This window comes from Ambystoma mexicanum, chromosome 13 (genome assembly GCF_040938575.1).
Source record: "Ambystoma mexicanum isolate Mex_15411 chromosome 13, UKY_AmexF1_1, whole genome shotgun sequence".
Lineage (NCBI taxonomy): Eukaryota > Metazoa > Chordata > Amphibia > Caudata > Ambystomatidae > Ambystoma > Ambystoma mexicanum.
This window is the reverse complement of record NC_090938.1, coordinates 382,966,302-382,978,914: the sequence shown is the minus strand read 5'-3', so window position 1 is coordinate 382,978,914 and position 12,613 is coordinate 382,966,302. Positions and strand designations below refer to the sequence as shown.

General features: G+C 48.8%; 1 protein-coding gene across 1 annotated transcript in view; it reads left to right on the top strand.

The window, feature by feature from the left end:
* LOC138521236 (dehydrogenase/reductase SDR family member 4-like) overlaps nt 1-12,613 on the top strand; it is a 326,948-nt gene that overhangs the window by 195,929 nt on the left and 118,406 nt on the right. The window contains exon 3 of the mRNA XM_069633929.1: nt 7,539-7,716. Within this exon, the coding sequence (XP_069490030.1) occupies nt 7,539-7,716 (178 nt within the window). The remainder of the gene's footprint in view (nt 1-7,538; nt 7,717-12,613) is intronic.

The following is a 12,613-nucleotide window of genomic DNA, read 5'->3' as shown; positions in this document are numbered from 1 at the left end:
TGTCTGTTTGTGGATGCCATGCGAGGTTTAGGTCTCCTCCCAAGATTACCTCTACCTTTGCGAAGCCCTCGAGCTTCTCCAGAGCATCTCGAATGAAGCCATCTTGTCCCGTGTTGGGTGCGTAGATTGAAGCCAGAGTTAGGTGGCATCCATCGAGCTGAACATTGACAATTGCTAACCTCCCTTCTTTATCCGTGAGCCTGTCTGTTAGAATGACCTTCGCTCCTTCTTTTATTGCTATCAGGACTCCTGCTTTTTTGTCAGTGGCATTCGATTGTGCCCATGTCCGGTATCCCCTGAGATGTATTTTCTGCTTGTCTTGTGCTTTGATGTGTGTTTCTTGAAGCAGGAGAATGTTCGCCTTTTCCCCTCTTCAGCAGGGACTCCACTTTCTTTCTCTTTATCGGGGAGTTCAGGCCTCGTATGTTGTATGTTAGGATTCTAAGTTTCCCCATTTTGTACTATCACTATGGGAGATTCCCATTCCCTTGTGTTGTGAGAACTTTGCATCTTCCGGTACATTTCCCTCCCCCTCTCCCTCTCTGTCCCCCCAACTTCAAACTTTGAAACATATAACTTCCCGAGGAGGGCCCGGGTACCTAAGGTTGCTAGGGCATTGCGCCTATCGCTCCCTGCCCTCAAGGTGCTCGGTAACAACTTGGCGGGGGGTCCTATACCCCGCATGTCCTCAGACCTTCCCGAGTTTCAGTCCCAAGGGGCCCTTCCCGGGCCGCCGATTTGTGTTTTCCGTGGACCGTTGCTGGGTTGTTTGGTTACCCATTTTGCTTCTTTCTTTTCCGTATCTCTTCCCATCCTCTCGGCCTTTTTTGGAGTCCGCCTCTTGTTCTGTCGTGCGCTCCCCCCGATTCCTCTGTTTGTATGTCCATTATTTGTAGGCCTTCATCACATGTTGTCACTCTTCGTTGTTTGCCTTCCCAGCTGAACAGAAGGCCGAATGGGAATGTCCATTTGTATCTTATTTCCTTCGACACCAGTACTTTGATTAGCGGTGCCATATCTCTCCTCTTTTGTAGTGTGATCGATGCCAGATCTTGGTACAGTTGAATATCCGCTCCGTTCATCCTAATGTGATCCAATTGTCGCGCCTTCCTCAAGATGTGTTCCTTTTGTGGATATGATGATAGGACTGCTAGGACATCTCTTGGTCTTTCTCCGGGCGCCCCTGTTCTTTTTGGACCCACTCTGTGGATCCTGTCTATCCCTATGGTTTCTGTTTCCTGTGCCTCCAGAATGTCTCTGAAGACTTCCTGGACTGCGTTCTTGAGGTCCTTGTCGAGTACCGCCTCCGTGATGTTCTTGATCCGGATGTTGGATCTGCGGGAGCGATTTTCTAGGTCTTCGCACTGGATCTCTAGATTGTGGGTTAGGCGCACTAAATGTTCCTGGGTATCGCTATTTTGGGTTGTCTCATCCTCTAGGTTTTGGATGATTTTTTCCACCGTGTCGGTCCTCTCTTCCAGTTTGGCGATGTCTCTCTTGACTTCTTGGACCACCTGTTTCATTTAGTTTCTCATTGAGGTGAACTGGTCCTGGACCGTGGTCATGAACCTCTCCTGTAGCTCCGCGAACCATGAATGCATGTCTTCCCTTGATGGGAGCGATGGGGTTGCGTTGGTGTGGTTGCGGTCCTCTGGGGAGTCTTCCCGAGGTCTCCCCTGGTGTTGATCTGGGATTCAGCCGACCACATTTGTACTAGGTTCGCATCTTGTTTGGTTGATTGTGAGTTTGGGAGAGCTGTGTTCCCCTTCCCCTTTGCTTTCGACATGCCTTCCCTGAAGTGTATCGTACTCCTGGAGTTGCTGTGAGGCGTGAAATGCTTATGGAGGGTTCCGGGGGCTGTCTTCCAGTTGTCGCCTTTAACTGGTTCCCCTTGCCTTGAGGATTTTTTTTGGGGGGGGGGTGATCCCCTTTCCTGAGGCTGTTGTCCTCACGTGGGTTTTTTTTTTTTTCTGTGCTCTTCTACCCGGGCCCTGCGTAAGGCCTCTGGGTGGTTGTTCCGATGTTTGCAATGTGAGTTGGGGGGGCGCTCCCCTTATGCTGGTTCCCCCTTACTTTGTGGATCGTTGGGGGAGTGTGGGGGTCCCCCTTTCAGTGTCTATAGCCCACTTGTGGGTTTGTCCTGCGGTAGGGTTTTTCTTTCTGCTCCCCTCAGTCCCTGCCCCCCCTTCTCCGGCTGTGGGTTGTTCGGGTGTTCGTTGTTGTGGGCGGGGGGGGGACGCTCACCTGAAGCGCCTCCGGGTGACCGATGGCGTGTGGCGTGCTTTTCGGGCTACTGCCCTTCTCTCCGGTATTGGGCCCCTCGCTCTGATGCCTTCTTCTCCTCTGCTCCGTTGTTCGTCTCCTCGGCGAGTGGGGGGCGGGCGCGCTCCTGAGATGGGGGGGCCCTGCGCTCTCCCACAGGATCGCTTCCGGAGCAGCGCTGCTTTCTGGATGCCGTCTCGGTCGCCTGCGTCTCCTGCTGGTTCTTCGCTTCGGCGTTGTCTACTGGAGACTCCGGAGGGGGGAAGGGCGGCTACGTCTCTCCGCTTCTGTGGGTCTCTGTATCTGGGTCTCCTTCGGTGCGCGGTCGGTTTCGGGCGCCTGGTGTTGTCCTGTCTTCGGCGGGTAAGGTTTTGCTGCAATTCTGTTGCTGAAGTCCTGCTTTATTTCATTTTCTGCGGCGGCCCGGTCGGGGAGAGAACTACGTACGTCTCTCTGTCCTGGCGGCCATCTTGGATCCCAGAACGAGTTTTTAAGATGGCAGGCAGGTGACCTGAAATGCATCGTGGACTTCTATACAGGGAGCAACCTACTCACCTTCGAGGGCTGCAAAGAGAAATTTCAGATCCTGGAATGTGAAAGATTTCACTACGCCCAGCTCTGGCAATAGCTGACACTGGACCTGATGAGAACACACAGGAATAGAGAGCTAACAGCGCTGGAACGCACACTTACCACGACTCCACCTAGGGGTAACATTTCAACCCTATACAAGCTATTAGACATGCTCCCCCTGACTTGAAGGAGCCTTACATGGAGCAATGGGAGAGAGACATAGGCAGCGAACTCGATGTGGCAAGCTGGAATCGAATCTGGACAAGAACCACACAAGGCTTCTAAATGTGTCACCAATAGGAAGGAGCCAGAAAGGTCTGCTGCAGGTGGTACCTTACGCCGGAAATCCTGCACAAATGCAACCCTGCCATACCACTGCACTGCTGGAGAGGCTGCACAGACACTGGAACCTTGTTTCATTTCCTCTGGACGTGTCCGAAAGCGGCCTGGTTTTGCAGGGAAGTCTTGGAACAGATCAAGTCAATTACTGGCCTAACAATTCCCTGGGACCCGAGCATGGTCTTGTTGGGTGACACGGTAGAGGGACAGTTCCCAATTTTCGGGGAGGCTGGTGGACCTTTGCATGCACCTACTGACAGCAGCCAAAATTTTTATTGCCTGGCTGTGGAAGCTCCCGGAAGGCCCAGCGACCTCCTTTTGGCGGGCAAAGTTTTGGGACATTGCGGAAGCCGAAAAGATCACTGTCCTCCTCTTTGGTAACAAGGCAAAGTTTTATAGGATCTGGTCCCCCTTCCTAGACCACATGCAGAGGTTTCCTGAGATAGCCAAACAGCCACCGTCCCACCACTGGTTGGCGGAGGAGAACTAGACCCCTCAGTCCTCGTTTGCAGCCGCCGAACCCACGGCCACCTCCGGACTCAGTCCCTTGTAGCGTGAACCCAAGACTGCAGCTCTCCCTCCTCCTTGTCTCCCCCGAATATTTCCCCCATCCCCAAATCCCTTTACCTCATTGGAGGTCATGTTATTTATGTTGAGACTTTTTCGTTGTTCGCCTTGCATTATGACAGGAATATGTTAGAAGCGTGATTGACTTACAAAATGCAAATAAAAAGTCTTGTTGAAAAAAAAAAGACCATGTTGAGAATCCCAAATAAGAAATGAGGAATAATAAGAAAATCCTTAGAGGAATAAGACGGGAAGAAAGAAAGCTAAGTAATCCCATTAAGGAAATAAAGAGTTTCATTAGAAGAATCACAAGAGACTATTCAGAATTCATCTATTGAAAAGTCGGTACTAGGAGAATGCAGAAGATTGATCTCAGAACCCTTTTTGAGAGACATTTTTTGTATTCACATATATAAAATCTGGTAGTAAGAGTACCTCGTGAGAAGGGGGTCATTCTTCTGATTTAAGTTATTTTTGCCTAGTATTAGGGTCAGTGAGGATAGATGACTTATTTTGTGTGGACAAACATGGCTGGCGTATGAGCATCTTAGTTATTAAATTAGGCAGGAACACCCACAGTGATAGGGGAGGATAAGTATTATTTGTTTTAATAAAACACTGACTACAATGCCCACAGTGAGTTTATGTCCTTCTTCTGATTCACCACAGTACAGAGTTTGCGGGCATCGTTTGGCTTTTTACTCACCCGATGACAACACATGGCCATGCTAATCCCTATGACCTGTCTGTCGCGACCTGTGACCCAGAACCCCACTGGCATGGTCACATGCCAGGTAGGGTTAGGACTCGGGGTTCATTCTGGGCCCCAAGGGCCTTACATTATTATCAGGGACTCTCCTGGAGTCAGTCCTGGCGCCTTTGCACCAGGCCCATATTTGGAATGGGACTTGAGGGGACTACTTTTTGTGTGTAAGTCTGCAGCCAACATGGAGGCACCCACACAGTCTAGCACCTAAGAACCAGACTGTGCAGTGCAGTGTTTTAGGGTGTGGTAGCCCAGACTACTTTACCTTGACTACTTTACAGGTGTAGGCTATATAAACCACACCCAAGCTACAGAACGTGCTTCGTGTTATTCTGCAGCCAGCAGCGTGACGCTCATTGTGTTCAGTGACCAGCACCCGGCGTTCCTGGAATAGCGGACCTGCAGAGGAGACAAAAGAACATCATTAGCAGTCCCTGCTTACCTGCAGCTTTCCATCCTTCGATCCCGGCTGCTTGCGGTCTCCCATCCCATTGGCAGCCTCTTCAGACCATCACACAAGCACCAGAACGAAGCACCTGGAGGGAGAGAGAAAAAAGGACAACGTTAAACAGGTTACTCACGCCAATCACAGCAGTAACCATAACCTCCTCACCTGGCTGGGCATTTCTTGGCCGGTTCCGCTCCGGAAATCTTTGCACGCCTAGAAAGACCATCGCTACCTGAAAAGGAATAAAGAATACAGGTTATCCCAAAAAGACATTAGCGCGCTGCACTTCGCACTGAACCTACTGTGTTGGCACCAGTGAAGTTAACTTGGTCACTTCAACCCGCAGAAAACTATGCGCCCCTGCGCAGAAAGCAGGACGGAGAGCACGCCAGACATCATAACAAGGTGAGGAGGGGGCCATCAGGTCGAGTCCAAGGGGCTGGTGGAGAGGAAACGAAATCTGTATCTAAGTCCAGTCCTCCTGTGTTTTAGGCCCACCTGCCATAGAAGACATCATCCCGAATTGGGCACATCTGGGAGGAATCCGGCAACCAGGGCATACAGGTGTCCCCGTAGATACCAGGTGAGCGTAACATTGTCTCTTCCGACCAAAATCTCAACCTCCTGGAATATCTTTGAACTAGCTACATCAAAAAGTAACATCAAGCTGTGTGCTGTAAAGGCCCTGTGAGTGTTACCTGTAAGCAGTCTTCTAAGAGTTAATAGCTTAATTTCAACTATAAAAGAGCTCCTGGGGTAATATAAATATCTTAATGAGGTGTATCTTCAGCCACTGGATTTATAAGCAATATGTGTGACATCACACCTGTTCACTGCAATGCAGTCCAGTTAAAAACAAGCACTGAAAAAGCCAACTGTTTTGGCTTGTGAATAGGTATTAGATGTGACATTATCAAGGCACTGGCATAGAATGCTCAGATACTCTCACCATTTCCATATGTTGCTATTTTACGGTCAGGTCCTAAAATTATGACAGTGCTTGGAAATGCCTATACCAGGCCTACACAAAAGCAAGACATTGGATGTGCAAACATTGGTTAAAACTTGGAGAGGACCTTAATATGACTTACAGTCCTACTCAATGACATTTTGAATTACACATACCTGACATGTCACCAGTGAGCATGGTTAAACAGATGTTTAATGCAAGTGAAGAAACTCGTCTTGAGAAATTGGAAAACACATTGTAATCTATTAATCAAAGACTGATTGATGTGCAGCCTGGCCGCACTCCTTACTGCTTTTGTGATGATGAATGTGCATGGACTTAAACTGCATCAATTCTTTGAACTTTATAAGTGACTATTCACTCAAATATCGCCCGATTTTGAAAAGTCTCTGGGGCTGATCAGTTTGAAAACCTGCTTCATGCCTGCTGTCATTCGGTTGGCAGTCCATATGTTCTGCTGTTATTTGGATAATATGATTTGGATAATTTGGATATTTGTCCTGTGGGGTACAGCAGCCTCTGCTGAATACAAATTTGCAAAGGTATATCTAAGAATGAGTAATTTCTTTATTTTCATTATTGCTTCCATCGGGGTGTTTTACTTGTGATTTCTACTGGTGCCAATCAGTTCAATGACTTTTGAATGAGTATCTTCCTTCAAAGGATAAGAATATTAGCTTATACAATGGTACCTTTGTAATGCTTATATTGACCCTTAATAGTTTGTTTTACTGAATAATATAAAAATAATTTTGGATTGACATTCTATTCTGGTGAGTCTTTGGATGCCAGCACTGTGTCAGTAGCATTTCCACACTCCGTGGCCCTGTCACAGCAGTTAGAGGTCATGACTACATGTCATGCACACTTGGTACTCTGGACATGTGTACTTCATCTGGGACATGAGCAGAGGACATCAAGGCAGTGTATGCATACGGCATGCTATCAGAAGGTTAACTCTGGGTTTGGTCAAAGGGATACTGTGCCACTTTGCCTACCTTTGTGAGAAAGTATACCCAGGCATGGGGCCCTTGCTCACAGTGCAGTAGGTAAGGCAACCCAACTGCACTCCACTGATGGGACCCAGCAAGGCTGAAAAATGTCTGGGGAGGTTGTGCATGCAGAGTTGGCGTAGTCTAGCAATTTAAGCCAGACTGCTCCTATTGGTGGCAGCGCCAATCTGATTTGCATATAGCTGGTACTCTTTTGCAATGATGCTGATGCGCTTAAAACTATGGCATGGAAGGTTGAACAGATCACTGCAAGTCAAAACCTCCGGTCTATTGCTTTCCTTCCGTTCTTCAGGGTTTCCAGGATATATGTGATTAGCAATATTATGGGAAGTCTCTGTTCTTTTAATGTTGTCTATTCATTCACTTTTTTTCCAACATCCATTATCTTTCATGTAGGACCATTAAAATTAGAAAATAGGGGCAGTTTCTTAGGAGGGTGTCTGGATAAATCGTTACAAAAGAACAAATGAGTGAATGAGGCCCAATGGGATGCAGGTTGGCCCAGCATCAGTCTCCAAATTTAAAAAATGTGAAGGCAAGTGTGGACCCTCATCCCCCAATACACGTTTAATCTTGTGCCACTTGTTTGATCTCTTCCAGGATTGGACTGGAGGTCGCACGGCGGCTGGCACAGGAGGGGGCACACGTTGTGGTGAGCAGCCGTAACAAGGTTAATGTGGACCGGGCAGTGGAAGAGTTGGCCTCCGAGAAACTCAGTGTGTCAGGAGTTGTCTGCCACATTGGGAAGGATGAAGACCGGCAGAGGCTTGTAACCACGGTGAGCGATGACCCTTCTTATCTGTGAAAAATCTAGTCATACCTCGCACAGGATAGCTACATTCTGTGTTCAAACCAGCCCAGACCTTCGGGTTCCTGAACCCTTCTGAGAGGCATTGAGATTTCTCTGGAATAGAGACCAGTCCAGAGACCAGTCCTATCATCCATCTTTCATGTGGAGGGAGGGAATTTACTTTCCATATGTATTCATTAATTTCTGGGCATCTCCCACACACTCCCACTGCAATATCAATCTGCCCTGCCCTGGAGGGATCATGGTCTGCTGGGGTGAAAGCAGTGCACACTTTAAGCACATTAATTTAGTTATTCAGTTTAGCCCCTTTCCACTTCCTAGCAAGAAGCCCTTGGTATAGCCCAGACTCCCACCAAGGGGTGAGTAATCCGAATTGGCAAGGTTTATCGACAGAACCAGACCCTATTCTTGAGCAAGGCACTGCTAAACATATATGTTAACAAAATATCAGGCCATAGTAGAATCTGCATTGTGACAATAGGGCCATGGGTTTGCAGCAAAGCGTGCACCATTCTCACTTAGCACTCCATGCCTGTCGTAAGAAGACATGCCCATCATAGACCACTCACACATGCTTTGTGAAGAATGATAGCTTTTTATTTCATATGAGCAAAATGCTGAGTTTGTTAGGAGTACAGTAATTGGAGGGTTGCATACTTGGCCAGATGGAGGAGGTAAAATAAAATGGTGACTCAACCCTCACATGGCTCATCTGACAGTACTTGGAACACTGTTGGAAGAGGAACAATGGCCAATGTCATAGAAGTATCCCTGCACTGTTCTCTGGATTCACGTCAGGATTGTCTGGTCTCCCTGGTTAAATCTTGTGCTTCTGCTAGCCTAAGTCCTATGGTCATGGCAAGATGTGAGAAACTCTTACAGTATCCACGAGAATATCAGACAAATGTAAAAGGAAAATGTACCTGTTAACAATGCCCGGCTAGTGGAAGAAATCAAATCAAATGTAAGGGCCATAATAAACCAGGACCTACATGTCCTTAATCTAATGTCCAATTGCTATTTTAATCCAAACACAGTTCTAGGGAGGTCTGCTCCCAGAAAAGCATACTTCAATGAACTCACAGTCTCGTTTTTTTTAAAGAGCCCAGGTGCACTCCTTTACTTGGCTTTGTGAATTGATACAGAAGATGAGCAATCCTTAAGGATATACAGCTGTGTGACTCTCCTACCATGACAAGACGATGCAATGTTCACCCTCTTGCCCTGTAAATACCCTTTCACTCTTACTGGGGCAGGACTGTGCAGTTCTCCTAATTATACACCATGCTTAGGATTTCTTCCCACCCATAACTAAGTCCTTTACAGGCTTCAGTAATTCGACCCTCCAGCCAGAGGTGACCTTCTTGGGGTTCAGCCTGCTACAGGTCCCTGTCAGTTTCTTAAGCTTACAAGATGGCTTTGGTGGCTTTTCAGCAACCATCAGGATCTTGGATAGAGTCGCCAGTAGACTGCTATCTTTCTCCTCCTCTTCAAAATTCTCTGTCTCTGTTTATCTTCCATGTCCAGGACGCGGAGAGAGTTCTTGCTTCATTCTCAGCAAACGGTCTTAACTCTCTCACAGTGTGGTCTCTTCGGCTTAGCCATCCCCTGTTTCTTGGCTCTTTGACAGTGCTCCCTATTTGGCATGATAATCTCCATTTCTGCCCCTCTTGTTCTTCTGCTGATCTTATAGCTCCAATACTGACTCTCTTCATTTCTATGCTATGTCCCACACTACTGGCCTGTTTCTGACACTTTGTATACCGTAGCCCAATGACTCAGACAGCTCAATAATGGCAATGACTGGCTGGCCACTTCTCGCTCTAACCTGAGTATGGGTGTTAGCTGGTGTCACATGCACCCACCTCCCACTCAGCTGAAGACCTCCTCCTGTTCATCTAGGTAGAGCTCCCGGATTTGTTGTGGACAAAATGCAAACAATCTGCTTTCTCCATGATGGCTGAGAGCTTAAAAGTGCTGTCTGCCATCTTTGAATCAGGCAAATCCAAAATGGAACTTGGATAAGCCCTTGGTTCTGGGTAGTGGCAGCCGGTGTCTGTCGCATCTCATTCTCCCAACCCTGTGCTCCATGTACGTGCGATCAGCTAGCAGGGGTTTGCCCATCTTTGTTTTTCTCTATGGTCTGGTCTGTGCTCCACTTTATGATTCCCTAACCTGCAGCACACTTATCCCAGGACATGTTTGATCTGTTAGTAACCTTTCTGATAGAGACCAAATTAAGCAGCTTTGGTTGTGCTCTGCCTAGAAGCTGAACCTATAGATGAAGACGTTTTCTCCACATTAATAAAGTCACCAACCTTGCTGGATCTCCAAGTGACCCTTGCCTCCCAGGCATCTAAAAAGAAATTCTCAAACATAGCACCCCAGCATCAAACATCGACAATAACCTCAACCACCTCAAGAATGCTAATCAAAATCGCCCTATAAAAGGAGCACTACTAAATGTCAGGTCACTTGTTGCCCACGCAACTGAAATCGCTGATATCATTTTGACCAACAACTTTGACTTTCTTGCTGTGACAGAAACATGGTTACATGACGCAGCTGGACCATCTGTAAGGTTAGCGGATCCTGAAAACTATTCCATCCTGAGAACTGACTGTCAGGACGAGGTGGGGGGGTCTGTACTTCCGCTCTCTATATGGCAGAGGAAAGGCACAGAGGACCCCAGCCAAGATTCTCTGATATGGTAACGATGGACGAGCAATCAAGGCCTAGCTTCTCAGGAGGTGATGCAGGCTGGTTCTTAAGTACAGTATATCCCCAAGCCCCCACAAAGGAATGTCCACACACTGTATTACTGAAAACACAGTCTTTATATAATTAATATTCAAAGGTTATGTACACTTATCACAATAATGCACTTTGTGCTCCGGAAAATCAACAATGGTAAATATCTACAATTCTAAAGTGGTACCACTAATATTCGATTAGAGTGCATCAACAAGGCTGTGAAAATACCACACGGATCAATAGCAATGAAACCAGCAATAGAGAGAAGAGAGAAAGCAGACGGATGAAACAATAGGCAGACGACTGGTCCTTGCTACTGGACACAGCTCTGAGTGGAGATCCCCCCACCTGGGCAACCTGTAAAATAACGATATATAAAACAAGCCCAGTCCATATATTGTTCAAGAGTCTCGTTCTCTCCTACAATGTTTTACCCCCCCCAATGTACCTGGTGGAGTAGAGTTCGTCGGCGAGGCGTCGACCGATCCTTCTGGAGTGACTCCCTTTAAGGCAGGAGCCACGGATCGTCGAGAGGCGTCGCGGACTCGGGGTTCGGTGTCGGGGAATCGGCGGCCCTTCTTGAATGTCGCCCCTTTCAAGCGGGAGACACGGGGCGCCGAACGTCCGACCGTGAACCGGGTAGAACGACGTCGATGAGGCAGCAGGCTTTGATCCGAGCGGTGCTCGTCGACGACAGAGCGTTGGCGTCCTGCAAGGAAGAGGCGTGCGGGGCACCTCGGTGACAATAGTTCTGGACCGCAAAGAGATGAGGAAGAACTGTGGCCCAGCAAGGGCGTCGAGTCGTCGGCGTCTCTGCGGTCTTTGGGTGGCGGGAAACCCACCGGTGGATACTCCTCGGCGCGTCGACGGTCAGGCCTTCTCCCACAGGAGACGGCACGGCGATGCAGACGAGAGCGTCCGTTGATCAAGTTAAAGTTCTTAGGCAAACGGGAGCACGGCGGCTCCGGTCGGCGACGGCGGTCGTCGACAGTGGCGGACAACAGTCCGGGCGCTTCGCTTTGGGATTCCTCAGCAGTCCCCGTATCGGGTCGGCAGCCTGTCGTAGGTCTGTTTGCCAATGCTACCAGGGAGCATTGGCAAAGGTCAGCTGTGCACGATGGTCCCTCGTAGCTCGGGAAGAGGGCGCCTTACCAGGTCCTCTCTGGGTCAGTCCTTGGAGACACAGCAGCCTTTAGATCGTGAAGGAGAGCCACGGCAATCCTTCTCTTCCAGCAGGGCCTCAAGGTCAAGCGTCAGTTACTCCAGTTACTCGTCGTAGTGGACTTCAGCTTCTGAACAATTTCCAGTGGTGAGAGGTCCCCAGATATACTATTCGGTCTCTCCTCCACACTGCTGGCACACACTCAGCAGCCAATCGTACAGAAGGGCATTCATGCAGTCGGTCAGCCAATCAGGCACGCAGGGCATTCAGGCCACTCTTCTCCCGCTCAGACACTCACAACAAGGAATGTGGATTGAGACAAGTACTCAGCCATTCAACTCTACACACTGCATTCAGTCCAGTTTCGGGCAGGGCTGTCTCAGTCTTTGTCTCTCATGGCAGAACCCAGACAGCCACAACACGGAGTGCATATTGGTCACACTCCCCATTCACCCAGGTCCCACCCACAGGAGGTACCCACAACATACAGTCAGCGGGAAGGCTCCAGTAAGTCTAGCTGGGCCTTCACAACAACACCATATACGGAACTTCCACCCAACAGCCAGTCAGGGGGAAGGGACAGAGTCAGGGCTTCCCAGGACTTCGGGAAAACAAGGTATCAGGGGATAGAAAGTAAGAGGCCACCGGGGCCATCTTGTTTCCTATCAGGAATCAACTGATTCCAATGGCAGGGCCGGGGTACCCCAAAATGGCGGATACCCAGCGCACCTGTCAAATTCAGCATGTAGCTGCCACCAGCCCATACCCTACTCTGTGGGCCACCCACGGGTGCCCAAAAACATACACTAGGGGCTCAGGGTTGTACCCCTACCCATGGGTGCCATAAGGGTATCCCATGGGTCTGTTCACCAAACCAAGAGAGAGAGCTGCACCGCCAGGAGTCCCGCATGGACTTCTGCGCGGAAAACACGACAGAACACACGATAA